Source organism: Ranitomeya variabilis, chromosome 2, assembly GCF_051348905.1.
Source record: "Ranitomeya variabilis isolate aRanVar5 chromosome 2, aRanVar5.hap1, whole genome shotgun sequence".
Taxonomy (NCBI): domain Eukaryota; kingdom Metazoa; phylum Chordata; class Amphibia; order Anura; family Dendrobatidae; genus Ranitomeya; species Ranitomeya variabilis.
The window spans coordinates 485,422,796-485,445,207 of record NC_135233.1 but is presented as its reverse complement, the minus strand read 5'-3'; the positions used below and the strand labels follow the sequence as shown (position 1 = coordinate 485,445,207).

The window sequence follows — 22,412 nt, the reverse complement described above, 5'->3', positions numbered from 1 at the left end:
CCGGGTCCCATACGCCAGTCAGGGCAGTAATGCTCACCGGTCCTCGTTCCTGCGCCGCTGTGTCTTCCGTGTCCTCTGCATTGATGCTCAGGCAAAGGGTGCACACTATCCACATCATCGCGCCCTCTGACCTGAGCGTCACAGGCAGATGACGCGGAAGATGGAGCAGCGCCCGGAATGAGGAAAGGTGAATATCGCACAGTGCTCCCCCTCCCCACTATACTCACCTGCTCCTGGCAAGGTCACTGCATCTCCGGTCGCTGACAGCTTCTTCCAGCATTGAGCGGTCACCGTTACCGCTCATTACAGTAATGAATATGCAGCTCCACCCCTACGGGAGTGGAGTCGGTTCCATATTCATTACTGTAATGAGAAGAAGCTGTCAGCGACCGGAGATGCAGGGACCTCGCCAGAAGCAGGTTAGTATGTCACAGCCGCCGCCGACCCCCCTGGGACAATGACTCGAGTATAAGCCAAGAGGGGCACTTTCAGCCTAAAAAATGGGCTGAAAATCTCGGCTTATAAGGTATGTGTCCTAACACATTTGTCCATGTAGTGAATGTCTATGTACATGTGAAGCAACAGATCCACATTTACTGGGAGCCTCCTGACATTGGGTCCTCTTCACCTGGTCTGAGACCATGGATCCTGGGTATGGGACACATTCCCCAAGTTAGCACTGCTGCGATCTCAGACTCTGATGCCTGTGAACAGGAGCCAAATAGGCTGACAGAAGTGGCAGTGTTCCCACATGAGTGTTCCCAAATGAGTGATGGAAGAATAAAAATGCAGAATGGAAAGGCGTCAGCCTATGGGACTGGGCTCTAGGTGGAACCACGATGCCTCCCGCTCTTTGCAGTCTAAGTCAGTGGCTGATTAAGGAAGAGACCCTTTCTAAGATGGTCTGTAGTGGTTTTGCCTTGGACACCTCGGGTCTGAGGAGAAAAGTGGGAAAGCAAGAAGATGGGCAAAAAAAAAAAAAAACACATCAAAAGACAGATTGTAGTTCACCATGTCTATGTCTACACCCAAAAGGGGGGACGTTTTTACTTTTTTTTTTTTTTTTTTTTTTTTTTTTTAACAGTTCCACCTCCTGCTACCTGAAATGTTGGTTACCACATCCCTTAAAAATAAAGTTTTTTTTTTTATCTCGGCCATGTGCTTGAATGTTACCCTGTGAATGGCTCTCCCAGGGTGACATCTTTGTCCACCTAACACATCACTGAACGAGAATAAAGCCAAGTTCAGTATTTTACCTCAGTATTTGTATGCCAAAACCAGGAGTGGGTAAAAAATGCAGAAGTGGTGACGTCTTTCTATAGCTATGATTGTTCCACTCCTGGTTTTGGTTTACTGATCAAATACCGACAGTGTGAATGTGGCCCAAAAGTCAGAAAAGGAAACGTCATCAGCCCCGGAGATTTAATCAGCTGATCAAAACAGGACCGCAATATTTTATAAAGCGCCTTTCATATTTTGCCCATACATTAACCCCTTTCTGCAAATCCACAAATCAGAATGTCTGAACTGAAGTGGTAAGAGAATATTATTGCACGTCTAGTGGATGGCAGCGGCAAAGAAGCGGTGCCCATGCCACTGGGAAAGACGCCAATTACCCCTTCAACCCTTTTAGCCAATTTCACAGGTTCAACACTCATGGCATCAGGACTGGCTGCTGGTTTCTTGACCCAAACACAACAGCCACTAAGGTATATTTAAGGCTGCAGTGTTCGTGTCAGTGAACCAGCAGCCGGTCTAGACACCATGGTCTATACTCGTACCAGAAATGTCGGCTATGTGAAAAAGGTCTTCGATGCAGCGCTCAGTATCAGCGGTTTAACATTGAGCAGGGATTTCCTCTTAAGTGACTGCAGGGTGCTGATAGATTTCCATGGCAACAGTGAGCCCGACAATGGTGGAAGGACTGAGATTATACCAGTCTGTGTTACAAGGACAGACAATAATGGTTTGGAATATTAAGCTACTTAACCCCTTACTGACCTCGGACGGAATAGTACGTCTGAGGTCAGTACCCCCGCTTTGAGGTGGGCTCCGGCAGTGAGCACACCTCAAAGCTGCAACATGTCAGCTGTTTTCAACAGCTGACATATACCCGCAATAGGCGAGGGCGGAATCGCGATCGGCACGCGCCTATTAACTAGTTAAATGCCACGGTCAAAGGCCGGCGTCACACTAGCGAGTTTTACGGACGTATGAGAGGTGCAGAAAATACGGATTGCATACGGTACAATGATTCTCTATGGCCCAGCTCCTATTTGCCATATTTTACTGATCCGTATTATACGGTCTTGTACGGCCATAGAAAATCGCAGCATGCTGCGCTTGTCACCGTATTGTGCAAAAAATCCGCCAATGAAAGTCTATGGGGCGAGAAAAATACGGATTACACACGGACCATGCGTGTGACTTGCGAGAAATACGCACCGGGGTTATAGAGAAAAGCAGTGAGACATATATATGTATATATATATATATATATATATATATATATTTATTTCATAGAGCGCTAGATCATAAAAGCCGATAATTCAATTGCCGGCTTTTTCTTTCTCCTTCACAAACCCGACAGGATATGAGACATGGTTTACATACAGTAAACCATTTCATATCCCTTTTTTTTGCATATTCCACACTAGTAATGTTAGTAGTGTGTATGTGCAAAATTTGGGCGCTGTAGCTGCAAAAATAAAGGGTTAAATCGCAGAAAAAATTGGCGTGGGCTCTAGCGGGCAGATATTAACCATTTCGTACGATTGGATTAATAATGGATAGGTGTTATAATTGACGCCTCTCCATTATTAATCTGGCTTAATGTCACCTTACAATAGCAAGGTGACATTAACCCTTTATTACCCCATATCCCACCGCTACACGGGAGAGAGAGTGGCCAAGTGCCAGAATAGGCGCATCTTCCAGATGTGCCTTTTCTGGGGTGGCTGGGGGCAGATGTTTGTAGCCAATTTATTCCGTGATTTAACCCTTTATTTTAGCAGCTACAGCGCCCAAATTTTGCACATACACACTACTAACATTAGTAGTGTGGAATATGCAAAAAAAAACCAAACAAACAAAAAAAAAAAAAACAGGGACATGAGATGGTTTACTGTATGTAAACCATGTCTCACATCCTGTCCGGTTTGGGAAGGAGAAAGAAAAAGCCGGCAATTGAATTACCGGCTTGTAAGCTAACTCGCGCTGAATTAAATATAAATACTATATATACACACATATATATATACACACACACATACATACACACTGTATATATGTTTTACCGAACATTTGAGCCCATAAATCCATTAGATGTCGGTTTTGCAAGCCTGCGAGAAAATATCGCAGTACAGATGCCATACGGATTACATACGGAGGATGCCATGCGCAAAATACGCTGCCACACCCTGCCTACGGATGACATACGGATCACTATTTTTGGAACATGTCTGCGTATTAGGGCCGTAAAATACGGACCGTATTTTTATACGCTGAGTGTGACGCCGGCCAAACTCTGACAGCTGCATTTTACAATTGCTTCCGGCCATTGGGCTGGAAATGCGCACACTGCTGACCCCGTCACGCAATCATGCGTCACCATGACAACCACAGGTCTCCTGGTGACCTCTATGGTTGTTGATGCCAAATTGCTGAGAGCACCACCTTGTGGTCAGCGTTCATAGCAATGCAGTAATTCTACTACATAGGAGCGATCTGAGCATCACCCCTATGAAGCAGTGCCAGTCAGGCTATGCCAGCTTCTAGTCTCCCATGGAAACTATTGAAGCATGGCAAAAGTAAAAAAAAAGTTTTTAAAAATATGAAAAAAAAATAAAAAGTTCAAATCACCCCCCTTTTGCCCGATTCAAAATAGAATAAATATTCAAACCTACACATATTTGGTATCGCCGAGTTCAGAATCGCCCGATCAATAAAGAATTAACCTGATCGCTAAACGGCGTAGCGAGAAAAAAAATTAAAACGCCAGAATTACATTTTTTTTGGTCACGGCGACATTGCATTAAAATGCAATTAACGAGCGATCAAAAGAACGTATCTGCACCACAATGGTATCAATAAAAACGCCAGCTCGGCACGCAAAAAATAAGCCCTTAACCAACCCGAGATCACGAAAAATGGAGACGCTACAGGTCTCAGAAAACCACTTAGATAAAAAAATAACTTAAGACGTTTGGTGTCCATGAACTCGTAATGACCTGGAGAATCATAATGCTAGGTCAGTTTTAGCATTTAGTGAACCTAGCAAAAAAGCCAAATAAAAAACAAGTGTGGGATTGTACTTTTTTTGCAATTTCACCGCACTTGGAATTTTTTTCCCGTTTTCTAGTACATGGCATGGTAAAACCTATGTTTTTGTTCAAAAGTACAACTCGTTTCACAAAAAATAAGCCCTCACATGGCCATATTGACAGAAAAAAAAAAAGGTATGGCTCTGGGGAGAAGGGGAGCAAAAAAAGAAAACAAAATCGAAAAAAGCTCCAGGGGTTAAACTTAAAAAAAAATGCTGGGTGGTACTTTATTGCTGGAGTGTTGCTTTTATTCAAAGTTTCCTTCCGCTATTCTTATACTTATCTGCCGCCATCTTCATCTTCTGTTGGTGCCGCTCCCATCAGTCTCCAGCAGTTTGTGACCTACTGGATCTCTCCAGTGTTTTTTGGATGAGCCAGAAGTCACAACTCGTTCTGGCTCTCAGACTTAGGCTAGGGTCACACTTGGCGTAAGACAATACACCACGTATTATACGTCCGTACTACGGCCGTAATACGGAGAAATGTTCCCAAAATATTGATCCGTAGTCAGGGTGTGTCAGCGTATTTTGCGCATGGCATCCTCCGTATGTAATCCGTATGGCATCGGTACTGCGAGATTTTCGCGCAGGCTTGCAAAACCGACATCTAATGGATTTATGTGCTCAAATGTTCATTAAAACATATATACAGTATATATATATATATATATATATATATATATATGTCATTGAGACACATATATATATATATATTCTGTATTTAGATGTCATTCAGCGCGATATCTGTGAAAAGTCGGTAATTCAATTGCCGGCTTTTCATTTCTCCTGCACAAACCCGACAGGATATGAGACATGGTTTACATACAGTAAACCATCTCATATCCCCATTTTTTTTGCATATTCCACACTACTAATGTTAGTAGTGTGTATGTGCAAAATTTCAGCGCTGTAGCTGCTAAAATAAAGGGTTAAATGGCGGAAAAAATTGGCGTGGGCTCCCGCGCAATTTTCTCCGCCAGAATGGTAAAGCCAGTGACTGAGGGCAGATATTAATAGCCAGGAGAGGGTCCATGGTTATTGGCCCCCCGTGGCTAAAAACATCTGCCCCCAGCCACCCCAGAAAAGGCACATCTGGAAGATGCGCCTATTCTGGCACTTGGCCACTCTCTTCCCACTCCCTGTAGCAGTGGGATATGGGGTAATGAAGGGTTAATGCCACCTTGCTATTGTAAGGTGACATTAAGCCAGATTAATAATGGAGAGGCGTCAATTATGACACCTATCCATTATTAATCCAATTGTATGAAAGGGTTAAAAAACACACACACACATGATTTAAAAGTATTTTAATGAAATAAACACAGCGGTTGTTTTAATAATTTATTACTCTCTCAATCCATCAGCAACACCCTCGCTTGGCAAAATAATAAACGCACAAGATACATACCCTCAGCTGAACCGTCACGTCCGTAAAACACGCATGTGTGACCCCGGCCTTAAATAGAGTGCTTGTGACCATTATTTATGACACTGTCAGGTTGGTGTTGTTATACTGATTAAAATGATACCCGAGATCAGTCTTGTGGTTCTTGTGTAATCAGTGTTAGAAGTTTTCAGTTAATCATATGCCCGTGCTCCGGGGCGGGACTGTAGGCAGTCTTATCTTCCTACTCTAAGCCAGAGAAATTGAGGAAAGACCTGCACACAGGCCGCCCCGAAGCACAGTCAGTCTCTCTCTATGATGAGAAACATGTTGTGTTTTGGAAAGGTCCTCCCCACAAGGTGATCTGATCATCGCCTGTATGTAGCAGAGGCAATCGGGTTATGGCAGCTTATAGTCTCCTATGGAGACTATTGAAGAATGCCAAAATAATAAAAAAAAGTTTATAAAAATATTTAAAAAATTAAAAATATATAAAAAGTTCAAATCACCCCCCTTTTGCCCTATTCAAAATAAATCAATAGAAATAAATAAATACACACACATATTTGGTATCACAGAGGTCAGAATTGCCGGATCAATATAAAAAAAAAGAATTAACCAGATTACTAAACAGCATAACAAGAAAAGAAGTCAAAACGTCATAATTATTATTTTTTTTGGTTGATGTAACATTGCATTAAAATGCAATAACGGGCGATCAAAGATCGTATGTGCAGCAAAAATTGTATCAATAAAAACATCAGCTCGGCATGCAAAAAACAAGCCCTCACCCAACCTGAGATCATGAAAAATGGAGACGCTACAGGTATCGGAAAATGGCACAATTTTATTATTTTTTTAAAATAAACTTTGGAATTTTTGTTCAACACTTAAATAATGAAGAACCTAGACATGTTAGGTGTCTATGAACTCTTAATGACCCGGAGAATCATAATCTTAGGTCAGTTTTAGCATTTAGTGAACATGGTTAAAAAAAAAAACTATGGGATTGCACTTTTTTGCAATTTCACTGCAGTTGGAAATTTTGTTCCCGTTTTCCAGTACATGATATGTTAACCCCTTCATGACCTTGGGATTTTCCGTTTTTCCGTGTTCGTTTTTCGCTCTCCTCCTTCCCAGAGCCATAACTTTTTTATTTTTCCGTCAATTTGGCCATGTGAGGGCTTATTTTTTGCGAAACAAGTTGTACTTTTGAACGACATCATTGGTTTTTCCCCATGTCGTGTACTAGAAAACGGGAAAAAAATTCCAAGTGCGGTGAAATTGCAAAAAAAGTGCAATCCCACACTTGTTTTTTGTTTAGCTTTTTTGCTAGGTTCACTAAATGCTAAAGCTGACCTGCCATTATGATTCTCCAGGTCATTCCGAGTTCATAGACACCTAACATGACTAGGTTATTTTTTATCTAAGCGGTGAAAAAAAATTCCAAACTTTGCTAAAGAAAAAAAAAATTGTGCCATTTTCCGATTCTTGTAGCGTCTCCATTTTTCATGATCTGGGGTCGGTTGAGGGCTTATTTTTTGCGTGCCGAACTGGCGTTTTTAATGATACCATTTTGGTGCAGATACGTTCTTTTGATCGCCCGTTATTGCATTTTAATGCAATGTCGCGGTGACCAAAAAAACGTACTTCTGGAGTTTCTAATTCTTTTCTCGCTACGCCGTTTAGCGATCAGGTTAATGCTTTTTTTTTTTTTATTGATAGATCTGGCGATTCAGAACGCGCTGATACCAAATATGTGTAGGTTTGATTTTTTTTATTTTATTTTTTATTTTGAATGGGGCGAAAGGGGGGTGATTTAAACTTATATATATTTTTTTTTTCCACATTTTTTTTTTTTTTTACTTTCGCCATGCTTCAATAGCCTAGGAGGCTAGAAGCTGGCACAACGCGATCGGCTCTGCTACATAGCAGCGATTATTAGATCGCTGCTATGCAGAAATGCAGGTGTGCTATGAGCGCCGACCACAGGGTGGCGCTCACAGCCACCGGCGATCAGTAACCATAGAGGTCTCAAGGACCTCTATGGTTACTCTGCAGAAGCATCGGTGACCCCCGATCATGTGACGAGGGTCAGCGATGCACTCATTACCGGCCGCCCGGCTGGAAGCGCCGGTTAAATGCTGCTGTCTGCGTTTGACAGCGGCATTTTAACTAGTTAATAGCGGCGGGTGAATCGCGATTTCACCCGCCGCTATTGCGGGCACATGTCAGCTGTTCAAAACAGCTGACATGTCCCGGCTTTGATGCGGGCTCACCATCAAAGCGGGGGTTCTGACCTCGGACGTACTATCCCGCCCGAGGGCAGAAAGGGGTTAAAACCCAATGGTGTCGTTGAAAAGTACAACTTGTCCCGCAAAAAACAAGTCTTCACATGGCCAAATTGACGGAAAAGTAAAAAAGTTATTGGGAAGGAGAGCAAAAAACAAAAATACCTCCAGGGGTTAAACCACATTACACATAGAGTGACTTTTTCAAAAATATAACATACATTCGACTGCTGCTGAAGGTGTGTCCACCAATGTGGACATGGAAACAGTGTCTCGACCAAAACTGGAAATACAGTCAACAGAATCTCTCCGCAGTTCAGCCTAAGGGCCTCCTAATTTTTCTTTAAATAAAAAAAAAAACAAAAAAAAAACCAAACCTACTATTTCTGCATTGTCACTGTCGCATCTTCTTTACACTCGCTGCCGGCTGATACGGCATGAATAAAATCAACAGGAGACAACAATAAAAGCCAAACTGAAAATGGTTTTATTTTAATTTTAAAAAGAAAAAAAAAAAATATTTAAAACTTCTAAAAACCTCTTGCTACATTTTTTTAATTTCACAGAAATCATTGTAAATGCTGAGCATGGCCGGATATCTGCAGAAGATGACAGCAGCAGGTTTACTGGTACTTTGCGCCTAGAACTTTTTTTTTTTTACCTAGCAGAAATTTTATTACCACTAGGACCCCTTTGCTTTCTTAAGGAACTGCTGGGCTGATTTCCAAATTCTGGTGAAACGTTATAGAAATACATGAATATACCTTTTAGATTTGGCATTGAGCCTTGTAATAAATAATGCTAAGTGCAAACTGAGAGCGGCGTTAAACTCTGACCGGAGATACTGAATCCTCAGCCAAATTCATCATTCCTAGAGGTCAAAATTGCATATCTTCTTTAAGAACTAACGCTTAAAGGGAGGACGAAATTCTAAAATAACAATGTAGCACCAAAGACGTACAATGGCTCGTAGAGTCGGACGTTTAAAATGGATAGCGACTATTTTTCCCCCTTGTTTGAATTGAAATCCAAATTTTTAAAATCATGGAGCGCCCCCTGGTGGCCGATGGGCCCTTGAAACTAACAAACTAAACAATTAAAGATATCATTGAGCGCCACCCAGTGGTCAGTTGGGGAGGTGCAGCACGTATTCCTACCACTGACATTTAATTCAAGTACACTTGTAGGTGCATTAAACAAACAGTTTTTCTGTTCGTACCTGTGTTTGATGCAACCAGGATCCTACATGAACACTAACTTTTGGCAGCAGATCACAGACTGCATTTTTCCTATGAACAAGAGAAAACTATGTTCCTACAAGTAGCTCAGCTCGTGCACCCAAGATTACTCTGCTGCAGTGGAGGAATAATCAGAGGCATTATTTTCTGGAATCTTCTGCAGAGTATCACAGCCTTCTCAGAACACAACCAGAGTAGCCTGCAGGGTGTGATGGGTGCAAGGACGCACTCTGCAGGATACTCCGGCAGTACCGACAGAACTGTCAACCTCTCTGTGCAACACAACGGAGGGAGGTTTCCATAGCGGACTATGCTCAGACAGTCCGGCTCAGCGCCATTTCAGTCCTTGGTAGCATTTTCCTGGCTTTGAGTGTTCCACATGCCCCTCTTGGAGTGATAGTAGTGGAAGAAGTTCCTCAGGCGCAGCCTCTCGACCTCCAATCCATTCTGCAGCACCCTGGAAGAATGGTTTAGATATGTAGTTAATCATTACAACAAAAGGCCAGAATAATCACGGGACTTTACATTATCAGAACCCACATGATCATTTTCAATCTTCGAATGAATCAAGTACTCAATTTCCCAGCAGCTCCCCCACTGGTGAAAGTAAGCATTACAGAAGTCCTGCAATGCCTGAGGAAAGAGACATAGCGAATCAGAAGAACTACATGACATTTCTAATTGGAAGTATTTGCTAATATTATCACACCTACTAGATTTTGGAGATGAGACTACCCTTATAATCAAATAAATCTAATATATAAAGCTGAATGTGTGTATGTGTGTATGTATGTATGTATGTATGTGTGTATGTATGTATGTCCGGGATTGGCATCTGAACCGTCGCAGCTACAGCCACAAAATTTTGCACAGTCACACGTCTGGACCCCGAGAGCGTCATAGGCTATGTTGTGAGGTGAAATTTTAACCCCGCGCTTTCCAATTCACCAAACAATTTTGCCCCTATCTACATAATGGGGAAAAAGTGAAAGGAAAAGTGTTGGAGGCGTCGCAGCTACAGGCACAAAATTTTGCACAGTCACACGTCTGGACCCTGAGAGCGTCAAAGCTATGTTGTGAGGTGAAATTTTAACCCCGCGCTTTCCAATTCACCAAACAATTTTGCCCCTATCTACATAATGGGGAAAAAATGAAAGGAAAAGTGTTGGAGGCAAATTAACAGCTGCCAGATGTGAACAAGGGGGACTTAAAGAATGACAGCGATGGCGCCAAAGAGTATATACTGTACAGTTGCTAAGGTGGGGCCCCGACATGGGATAATCACCACACCACCAAGGGGATATGAACACACACACAAAATGCGCCACACACTACCACGTGCTCGAACACATATACCACCCTCAGCGCACATTTCACCACACATACACCAACCTCACCACATAAAAGTTGAAACACAAAAGTCGCCGCTCAAAACTCGCCACGCGCAAAACTCTCCACATGCAAAACTCTCCACACGTGCAAAACTCACCTCATGGAAAACTCGCCACACGCAAAACTTGCACACGCGGAAAAATTGCCACATGCACAAAAGTTGCAACACATGCAAAAGTTGCCTCACACAAAACTTGCACATACTCAAAAGGCACCACACATAAAACTCGCCACGCGCAAAACTCGCCATGCGCAAAACTTGCTGCACACAACTTGCTACACTAACCTGTCACATGCAACTCGACACACAAAAAGTTGCTACACGCATGTCGCCACACAAAACTCATCTCACAAAAGTCGCTACATGCATGTCGCCACACGCAACTCAACACACACAACTTGACACACGAAACGCACCCTAAAACACACACAAGTCTGGTATTATCCTTCAAAAATTAAAATCTGATTAATAAGCTGACAAACTACAAGAGCAACAAATGTACCATATAGGAATCCGGCAGCTGTCAGTCACATGACCAGTCTATTATGTGTATGTGTGAGCTAATATATACTGCCAGGGGGTGGGCTTACTGTTGGCTGGGGATTTATCAGGCTGCCAATTTAGCTTACAAATACTGAGGTAAAAATACTGACCAAATAACGTGTGAACGAGGTCTAATACAGGAGGAGATGACATACAGATATATACTATATACAGGAGGAGATGACACACAGGTATATACTATTTACAGGGGAGATGACACACAGGTATATACTATATGCAGGAGGAGATGACACACAGATATATACTATATACAGGAGAGATGACACATATATATACTACATACAGCAGGAGATGACATACAGGTATATACTATATACAGGAGATGACACAGGTATATACTATATACAGGAGCAGATTACCTACATGTATATAGTATATACAGGAGATGACATACAGGTATATGCTATGTATAGGAGGAGATGACATACAGGTATATACTATATACAGGAGGAGATGACACAGATATATACTATATATAGGTGAGATGACACAGGTATATACTATATACAGGAGGAGATTACATACAGGTATATACTATATATAGGAGATGACATACAGGTATATACTATATACAGGGGAGATGACACACAGCAGGTATATACTATATACAGGGGAGATGACATACAGGTATATACTATATACAGGAGATGACATACAGGTGTATACTATATATAAGGGAGATGACAAACATGTATATACTGAGGTGAAAATGAGAGGTGTGAGGTGAAAATGAAAAGGTGTGAGTGCAAAATGAGAGGAGTGAGGGAAAATAGTGGAGTGATCGGAAAATGACAGATGTGAGGTCGAAATGACAAGTGTTAGGGGGGAATGAGAGGAGTGAGGGGGAAAATAAGAGGAGTGAGGGGGAAAATGAGAGGTGTGAGGGAGAAAATGAGAGATGTGAGGGGGAAAATGAAAGATGTGATGGGGAAAATGAGAGGCGTGATGGGAAAATAAGAGAAGTGAGGTGCTATAACTAACCACAGATATTTACTATGCCCAGGCAACGCCGGGCTCTTCAGCTAGTTCATATTATTTTCCATGACTGTCCTTGGGCCTGACTTGCAAAATATAGGACGTCAGGGATGAATATCGCTATTTATCCCTTGTATTGTGTAAATGGTCCACAAACAATGACTGTTTTATACAGGCTCGGACTGGCCAATAGGGTAACAGGGGAATCCCCCGGTGGGTCCTTGTGTAGATCTGGGCCCCCAACCCCACTGTATGGGCAGTGCTTGGCATAATTCACTTGATTCACTCTGTACAGAAAAAAAAGCAGCATTTTATCATTCATTAACCAAACTACCCAGTTTATTACTATATAGAGATACAGGTAAATTTGTGAACGAGGGAAGTGTTATAATTGTATGAGGTGAAAAATGGGCCCCCCCAAGTCAATGTTACTGGTGGGCCCTTGGCAACCCAGTCCGACACTGGTTTCATATCTAACTTTGAAAACGCACTCTCTATTGAGCCTCACCCCTAAAGTTCATCACTTTTTTTTACTTTTGTCAGTATGTTTTTAGTGAAAAAGAAGGGGTACTTAAGGAATCCTTTTACCTTAGTCTCTAACTCATTCCTTTACTTGAGAGCTGAGGGTTCATCAGGGTGATGATGGGGGTGCGGTTAGCTTAATTTGCCTATGTCACCAAAATAAAGTACCTTGTCCCGGCCCTGGCTGTGAGTGACACTCAGCCGCCCTATGGATAGCAGGGGTGTATCGGGCTGTTAGTTCTGAGTTTTAGATTTCTACAGGTGTTTTCCATCCTGGATAATTGCCAGGCTATTTAGCTGACTGACAATGTCAGATCATTGACAACTGTAGCTTCAAGCTCAGTGGTGTGTTGATGCTGAGCTCGGTATTTTGTTATTTTGATCTATCATTGCCAGACCTAGGATTTGCCTTTGACTACCCGCTTGTATAATCCCTTTGCCTTTGACGTATTCTGACTTTAATTACCAGACCCTGGACTTTGCCCCTGACTATGTGTTTCTCTTATCCCTCGGTCTTTGACATACCTTCCTGGCTTTTGACCTTGAACCTCTTGACCACTCTGCCTCACGGCTAGTCCATGAGTAGTGACTAGCGTCATAGGATGAAAGAGAGTGAAGTGATGATGAGTTCTATCATTATTGGGGTTTCTGTTTCTTGTATAATAGGTTTACCATCTAGGCCTACAACTTCAATTAATCCTGTGGCCTTCAGAGTAGAGACTTCAGATTTCTGCAGGACCCTGCAGGCTTCTCCGTTGTCCACCAGACACTCTATTGTGGTAAAGAGCATACCAGAGAGGGTAAAGTGAACAAAGGCATCACACCCCTAGTATTTCATAAAAAGCAAAAAAAAAGACTGGAAGGAAAAAAAAAGCTACTACAGCTGCACGACTTCTTAATAATGTAAATTGTCTTAATCGGCCGATGCCTCCTACTTAATTCGCCATTTAATACAATGTAATAAACAGTGTTTTTCACGAATGATAAAATAATGTAATTGCAATTTAATTGCAAAGCTTCTCCTGCCATCCGTGTGCTAGCCAAAATTTTCACACCACCGTAGACTTGTATGGATAATTTTGATCCTTAGGTCTAATATTGATATGAGCAATCGCCATGATTTTTTGCAGATCGCTTGGTTTACAAAAACACAGACATGTGAACAGCTCCATAGAATATAAAGGTACCTTTGCCATCCGCGAAATCCACAGAACATGCACGTGACTCGTGAACGAATGAATGAGGCCTAAAAAGGCATCCACGTCATTTACAAGTAATGGATGGACTGTGCAGCAAAGGTGCGCTACTGACAACAGAAGTAAGTGGAAACGGCTTCATAAAATATGGCACAAGGATATGAGAATTGGGAGACTCATCCAAAATAAGAACAGGGTAAGGTGGATACGTGTCACACTGTGGATATGTTGTAAATTTGTCCTCCAGAAAACAAGCACAATTTTCATCCTCATTGCAATTCACTTGTTGTATATGTTCTCATTTATTACATCTGTTTTTATACATTAAGAATTTAAGATACCCTTGATCAAAACCAGACTCCTGTGTTAATAAATGCAATATATAAAAAACAAAACAAAACAAAAAAATATGGTTGACACGCTTGGGATCTTATTTTTTGTGCACCAGGTTTGTATGGGTGAATCTCATCCAAAATACAGAAGGGAATAGTTGTTACGCACGCAGGTGGCGAACGTGGTTCATGGAGCCACTATGCCACGGGGCCGGGCTTGCCTAGGAGGGGTGTAGCTGAGAGGCTACCTGGTGTTCACTGGAGCTCCTGATGGTGGAGTCGGGCTTGACTCTGGCTCCATTCAGACTACTAGGTTCTCGATCCTCGGGTTGAGCTGTTATGGACATGGACTCTGGCTCCATTCAGACTACTAGGTTCTCGATCCTCGGGTTGAGCTGTTATGGACATGGACTCTGGCTCCATTCAGACTACTAGGTTCTGGATCCTCAGGTTGAGCTGTTATGGACATGGACTCTGGCTCCATTCAGACTTCTAGGTTCTGGATCCTCGGGTTGAGCTGCTATGTACATGGACTCTGGCTCCATTCAGACTACTAGGTTCTGGATCCTCAGGTTGAGCTGTTATGGACATGGACTCTGGCTCCATTCAGACTTCTAGGTTCTGGATCCTCGGGTTGAGCTGCTATGGACATGGACTCTGGCTCCATTCAGACTTCTAGGTTCTGGATCCTCGGGTTGAGCTGTTATGGACATGGACTCTGGCTCCATTCAGACTACTAGGTTCTGGATCCTCGGGTTGAGCGGTTATGGACATAGACTCTGGCTCCATTCAGACTACTAGGTTCTGGATCCTCGGGTTGAGCGGTTATGGACATAGACTCTGGCTCCATTCAGACTTCTAGGTTCTGTATCCTCAGGTTTAGCTGTTACTGACATGGACTCTGGCTCCGTTCAGACTACTACGTTCTGGAGCCCCATGTAGAACAATTACGGACACGGAGCCTCAGATAGGGATGATTCAGAAAATGGTTTAGCAGTCTGGATGTACAAAATACTCGGAAAGGCACACGTTAAGATACACAGATCTCAGATACAAATTCAGGTACCGCTGGAGCAGTTTCAGGTTTTGGGACTGGCCACACAAGGACCAGGGACCAACTAACTAATGAATTAATGTTTCTTCGCCACCTTCCTATTAGGGAGCTTGCCTTTTATACAGGATGGCTACCAGCTATTGATTGGCAGCCATCTTGCAGGTGTGAATGCTAGGCCTTAAGAACAGGGTCTTGCACGCACTAGGTGCGTCTAAAGGAACTAGAGAACCAGGAAGCACGCTAAGAGACATGCCGAGTGACGGGGAGGTAATAATGCGGCCGCAAAGAGGAGTATGTCTGCGTTACTGCATGCAGGGGGAAGGGGTGCCATGCCGGGACGCAGGCAATGGTGTTCCAATAGCACACGCTGAAATTATTTATCACAGACTATCATCTGAACAGCCCCATTCAATAACATTGGTCCAAGTGCTGTCTGTGTGATCTCAGATTTGAACACAGTGTGCGTCCACCTAATATGCTCAGCAGAATGAGCCCTGAGGCTTACGGCAAGAATCATGTGATTATAGGCAAGGGCTCACGGCTAGTATCATGTGACTATAGGCTCCTGTTTATGGTAACCTGTAACCTGTCCATAGAGCCACTGATAGGCCATGTGAAATCAGAGGTTTCTTGTTGAGTTTTAGAAGCGGAAACTCGTTTTTGAGGAGCTTTGAAACTTGGAGGATGATTTGGAGAGTTTAAGCTCAGTTTCTGCTTCAAAAGCAGTGTGAACACAGCCTACATGTGGTCATAAAACAGTCAGGTTTCCTGAAATGAAAATTGAGACTTTGACTCCTTTACAATGCTAAATGAATGTGTACAATACAAAAGTCTAATCAGATAACCAATTTGTAAAAGAAATATGCAAAATAACTTATCAATTGCCTTTTACCAATATCCCCAACCTGTCGACACGCTGGCGGTACCGTGACCGTCGACAAGATGATTCAGTGACCAGTGTCTTCATTACACTAAACTATGATATACTCTGAAGTGCAGCCGTGTTTTAGAAAATGTTTAGTTGTAGTTAGTCATGGCTTGGGGACAAGAGTCTGCTGGGAGGACCCCCTTAGGCGTCTTTCTGCACAATTTAGCCCGATCGTCAAGTCTACCCAAATCTGATTACAGAGAAAAATCTGTCAATCAACCTGATTTAGGTGTAGTAGCTGGGGGAGACCCCAAACATGGCAATTAACACTAGCCAAGAGTCAGACTAGGATTTCTCCAACATATCCCAGTGCTTTATAGGAAAGCATAAGGGCTTGTGCTCATGGCTGTGCGTTCGGTCCAGTTGCGATCTGACAAACATCGGACTGCAATCGGACCAGTGTTATTCAATGGGTCCATGCACATGTCAGAAAATCACAGGATGCTCGATTTGCATCCGATACTTGGATTCACTTCCATGGCGGAGTAACATGAGTCAGTGGAAACCATTGGACTGCACTCATGTGACATCTGAGTGCAGTCCGATTTCTGAGCACTGAATGAATAAGATGGAGAAAAAAAAATTATCAATCTTCAACTCATCCGAGAGAATCTGATCATATCCTGTTCAGAATAATCACCCTGATTCGCTTTGATAGGAGAATACACGGTCGACTGCACCGATCCTTGCTGGAAGAGGGCAGGATATATGTGCGAACAGTCAAAAAGTCTGGTGTCCTTTGTACGCGCCCCTCTATTTTTTCTTAGTGCTTTGTCACCTAGTGATCATAAATGAGGGAAAATATCCTGGGAATTTATTTATTTTGTGCCAGTTTTATGGCGTTGAAAAGTTGCACATTTTGATTCTCCGTATTTGTTAGAATTTGCAATTTTTGAGAAGACAAGAAAAAAAGTTGTCTGGATTTAGTGAAATGACTGAACCTAAATAATAGATTCCATTTTCTGCTTTAAAAGAGAAATGGTCATCAGGATTTTTTTTTACCCCAAGCATGTGTATAAAAGGTGTTTTCATGTTGAGAAAATCCTCACCTTTCTGGTACAAATTCGTTTTGCGGTTATAGAGAAATACCTAGTTGAAATTGTAGATAATAAGTTGTAAGTGCAGTGGGCGAGCGCTGAGCTTACAGCTCTCTTGCCCCTCTCCCTATTCCCTACCCACGGCCTGTGACTGACAAGTCTCTCATGTTTCAGTGACCTATCAGAGATAGGAGGCAGGCAGGGGAATGGGGAGCGAGTCAGGAGAGGTGTAAGTGCAGCGCCGGCCCACTGTACTTGTAACGCATTAGCTACAATTTCAACTATAGATTTCTCTATAAAAGCAAAACGTATTACTACAGCAAAGGTGAGGATGTAATCAGCATGAAAGCACTTTTATATACATGCCAATAGTTTGTAGTAGAAAATGCTGAAGACAGGTTCCCTTTAGGGCAGCCGGAGATCCACCATAGTTACATAGCATGAGCCATTTGGCACTTCTCAGTTGGATGATCCACAGATCAGACCTGGAGTGTGAAAAGCCATTCTAAATAAACCTGCCCAAAAGTGTATCATCATAGATAACACCAAAGACCATGTAGTATACGACTAGTTAAAGGAGAATATATCATATTCCTATGTCAGATTATATGTCTGAACTGTAGAAACTACTTCAGAAGTCTCCTGCCTTCAAAGAACAGTGGACACACAAGAGACACTGCACTTAATGGGGCACGGTTTTGTTTTTGCCCATAGTACCCATATATATTAATTAAGGGGGTTCTTTGAATTCCTGTCTCCCAGCTGCAATTTGTTAAAACAAAAAAACTCACAAACTGTAAGGACCCACTTGTGATCAGCCGATTGCCAGATGAAAGCCCCCAGTGATCAGCTGCCATTTGTGAACGGAGCTATGGGCAGGAGGCACATGTCTTCTACTGCAACAATGTAAATTATAGCATCCCTGAATCCTCCAACATCCCATTCATTCCCTATGGGGCTCCCGCAGCGCTGTACTCTTACAGGCTGTCCCGTAGTGAATGAAAGGAGTGGCGGTCCCCGTCCCTGGACCATTCTAATGGGGATAATAGTGTCCCGTTCTGGTGATCGGTGAGGGTCGGACCCCCAGTGATTGAGAAGGCATCAGGAGCTCGGGAAAAGACAGATGTAAAAGTTACAAGCTGGACTGTTCAAAAGCGTTCACATTGCAACACAAAGGCTATAGAAGGCAAATGGTGCAAACTTTTTACAGGGAACCTGTCATGTCGTTTTTCCCTATTAACCCCTTCATGACCCAGCCTATTTTGGCCTTAATGACCTTGCCGTTTTTTGCAATTCTGACCAGTGTCCCTTTATGAGGTAATAACTCAGGAACGCTTCAACGGATCCTAGCGATTCTGAGATTGTTTCGTGACATATTGGGCTTCATGTTAGTGGTAAATTTAGGTCGATAATTTCTGAGTTTATTTGTGAAAAAAATGGAAATTTGGCGAAAATTTAGAAAATTTCGCAATTTTCACATTTTGAATTTTTATTCTGTTAAACCAGAGAGTTATGTGACACAAAATAGTTAATAAATAACGTTTCCCACATGTCTACTTTACATCAGCACAATTTTGGAAACAATTTTTTTTTTATGCTAGGAAGTTATAAGGGTTAAAATTTGACCAGTGATTTCTCATTTTTACAACAAAATTTACAAAACCATTTTTTTAGGGACCACCTCACATTTGAAGTCATTTTGAGGGTTCTATATGGCTGAAAATACCCAAAAGTGACATCATTCTAAAAACTGCACCCCTCAAGGTGCTCAAAACCACATTCAAGAAGTTTATTAACCCTTCAGGTGTTTCACAGCAGCAGAAGCAACATGGAAGTAAAAAATGAACATTTAACTTTTTAGTCACAAAAATGATCTTTTAGCAACAATTTTTTTATTTTCCCAAGGGTAAAAGGAGAAACTGGACCAAGGACGTTGTTGTCCAATTTGTCCTGAGTACGCTGATACCTCATATGTGGGGGTAAACCACTGTTTGGACGCACAGCAGGGCTCGGAAGGGAAGGAGCGCCATTTGACTTTTTGAATGAAAAATTGGCTCCAATCTTTAGCGGACACCATGTCGCGTTTGGAGAGCCCCCGTGTGCCTAAACATTGGAGCTCCCCCACAAGTGACCCCATTTTGGAAACTAGACCCCCCAAGGAACTTATCTAGAAGCATAGTGAGCACTTTAAACCCCCAGGTGCTTCACAAATTGATCCGTAAAAATGAAAAAGTACTTTTTTTTCACAAAAAAATTATTTTAGCCTTCATTTTTTCATTTTCACATGGGCAACAGGATAAAATGGATCCTAAATTTTGTTGGGCAATTTCTCCTGAGTACACCAATACCTCACATGTGGGGGGTAAACCACTGTTTGGGCGCATGGTAAGGCTCGGAAGGGAAGGAGCGCCATTTGACTTTTTGAATGGAAAATTATCTCCATCGTTAGCGGACACCATGTTGCGTTTGGAAAGCCCCTGTGTGCCTAAACATTGGAGCTCCTCCACAAGTGACCCCATTTTGGATACTAGACCCCCCAAGGAACTCATCTAGAGGCATAGTGAGCACTTTAAACCCCCAGGTGCTTCACAAATTGATCCGCAAAAATGAAAAAGTACTTTTTTTTCACACAAAATTTCTTTTAGCCTCAATTCTTTCATTTTCACATGGGCAACAGGATAAAATGGATCCTAAAATTTGTTGGGCAATTTCTCCTGAGTACGCCGATACCTCATATGTGGGGGTAAACCACTGTTTGGGTGCACGGCAAGGCTCGGAAGGGGAGGCGTGCCATTTGACTTTTTGAATGGAAAATTAGCTCCAATCGTTAGCGGACACCATGTCGCGTTTGGAGAGCCCCTGTGTGCCTAAACATTGGAGCTCCCCTACAAGTGACCCCATTTTGGAAACTAGACCCCCCAAGGAACTTATCTAGATGCATAGTGAGCACTTATAACCCCCAGGTGCTTCACAGAAGTTTATAACGCAGAGCCGTGAAAATAAAAAATAATTTTTCTTTCCTCAAAAATGATTTTTGGCCCAGAATTTTTTATTTTCCCAAGGGTAATAGGAGAAATTGGACCCCAAATGTTGTTGTCCAGTTTGTCCTGAGTACGATGATACCCCATATGTGGGGGTAAACCACTGTTTGGGCGCACGGCAGGGCTCGGAAGGGAAGGCACGCCATTTGGCTTTTTGAATGGAAAATTAGCTCCAATCATTAGCGGACACCATGTCGCGTTTGGAGAGCCCCTGTGTGCCTAAACATTGGAGCTCCCGCACAAGTGACCCCATTTTGGAAACTAGACCTCCCAAGGAACTAATCTAGATGTGTGGTGAGCTCTTTGAACCCCCAAGTGCTTCATAGAAGTTTATAACGCAGAGCCATGAAAATAAAAAATAATTTTTCTTTTCTCAAAAATGATTTTTTAGCCCACAATTTTTTATTTTCCCAAGGGTAACAGGAGAAATTGGACCCCAAAAGTTGTTGTCCAGTTTCTCCTGAGTACGCTGATACCCCATATGTGGGGTAAACCACTGTTTTGGCACATGTCGGGGTTCGGAAGGGAAGTAGTGATGTTTTGAAATGCAGACTTTGATGGAATGCTCTGCGGACGTCAGGTTGCGTTTGCAGAGCCCCTGATGTGCCTAAACAGTAGAAACTCCCAACAAGTGACTCGATTTTGGAAACTAGACCCCCAAGGGAACTTATCTAGATGTGTGGTGAGCACTTTGAACCCCCAAGTGCTTCACAGAAGTTTATAACGCAGAGCCGTGAAAATAATAAATGTGTTTCCTTTCCTCAAAAATATTTTTTTAGCCCAGAATTTTTTATTTTTGCAAGAGTAACAGGAGAAATTGGACCCCAAAAGTTGTTGTCCAGTTTCTCCTGAGTACGCTGATACCCCATATGTGGGGGTAAACCACTGTTTTGGCACACGTCGCGGTTCGGAAGGGAAGTAGTGACGTTTTGAAATGCAGACTTTGATGGAATGCTCTGCGGGCATCAGGTTGCGTTTGCAGAGCCCCTGATGTGCCTAAACAGTAGGAACTCCCCACAAGTGACTCCATTTTGGAAACTAGACCCCCAAGGGAACTTATCTAGATGTGTGGTGAGCACTTTGAACCCCCAAGTGCTTCACAGAAGTTTACAAAGCAGAGCCGTGAAAATAAAAAATCATTTTTCTTTCCTCAAAAAAGATGTTTTAGCAAGCAATTTTTTATTGTCACAAGGGTAACAGGAGAAATTGGACCCCAATATTTGTTGCCCAGTTTGTTGTGAGTACGCTGATACCCCATATGTGGGGGTAAACCACTGTTTGGGCACACGTCAGGGCTCGGAAGGGAAGTAGTGACATTTGAAATGCAGACTTTGATGGAATGGTCTGCCGGCGTCACATTGCATTTGCAGAGCCCCTGATGTGCCTAAACAGTAGAAACACCCCACAAGTGACCCCATTTTGGAAACTAGACCCCCGAAGGAACTTATCTAGATGTGTGGTGAGCACTTTCAACCCCCAAGTGCTTCACAGAAGTTTATAACGCAGAGCCGTGAAAATAAAAAATAATTGTTCTTTCCTCAAAAATTATGTTTTAGCAAGTAATTTTTTATTTTTGCAAGGGTAACAGGAGAAATTGGACCCCAACAGTTGTTGTCCAGTTTGTCCTGAGTACGCTGGTACCCCAAATGTGGGGGTAAACCACTGTTTGGGCGCACGTCGGGGCTTGGAAGGGAGGGAGCACCATTTGACTTTTTGAACGCAAGATTGGCTGGAATCAATGGTGGCGCCATGTTGCGTTTGGAGACCCCTGATGTGCCTAAACAGTGGAAACCCCTCAATTCTAACTTCAACACTAACCCCAACACACCCCTAATCCTAATCCCAACTGTAGCCATAACCCTAATCACAACCCTAACCCCAACACACCCCTAACCACAACCCTAACCGCAACACACCCGTAACCCTAATTCCAACCCTAACCCTAATCCCAACCGTAACCCTAATCCCAACCCTAACCACAACTGTAACCCCAACACACCCCTAACCCTATCCGTAACCCTAACCACAAGCCTAATCTTAACCCTATTTCAAACCCTAGCCCGAATTCCAACCCTAACTCTAATTCCAACCCTAACCCTAAGGCTATGTGCCCACGTTGCGGATTCGTGTGAGATT

General features: G+C 42.8%; 1 protein-coding gene across 3 annotated transcripts in view; it reads right to left on the bottom strand.

Annotated features, from left to right (window-relative positions):
* Positions 1-8,460: 8,460 nt before the first annotated feature.
* B4GALNT4 (beta-1,4-N-acetyl-galactosaminyltransferase 4) overlaps positions 8,461-22,412 on the bottom strand; it is an 88,356-nt gene continuing 74,404 nt past the window's right edge. For all 3 annotated transcript variants that reach the window (XR_013221586.1, XM_077287866.1, XM_077287867.1), the window contains exon 21: positions 8,461-9,691. Coding sequence is in view for 2 of the 3 variants with exons in the window: in XM_077287866.1 (XP_077143981.1) it covers positions 9,574-9,691 (118 nt within the window). In the remaining variant the exon portion in view is untranslated. The remainder of the gene's footprint in view (positions 9,692-22,412) is intronic.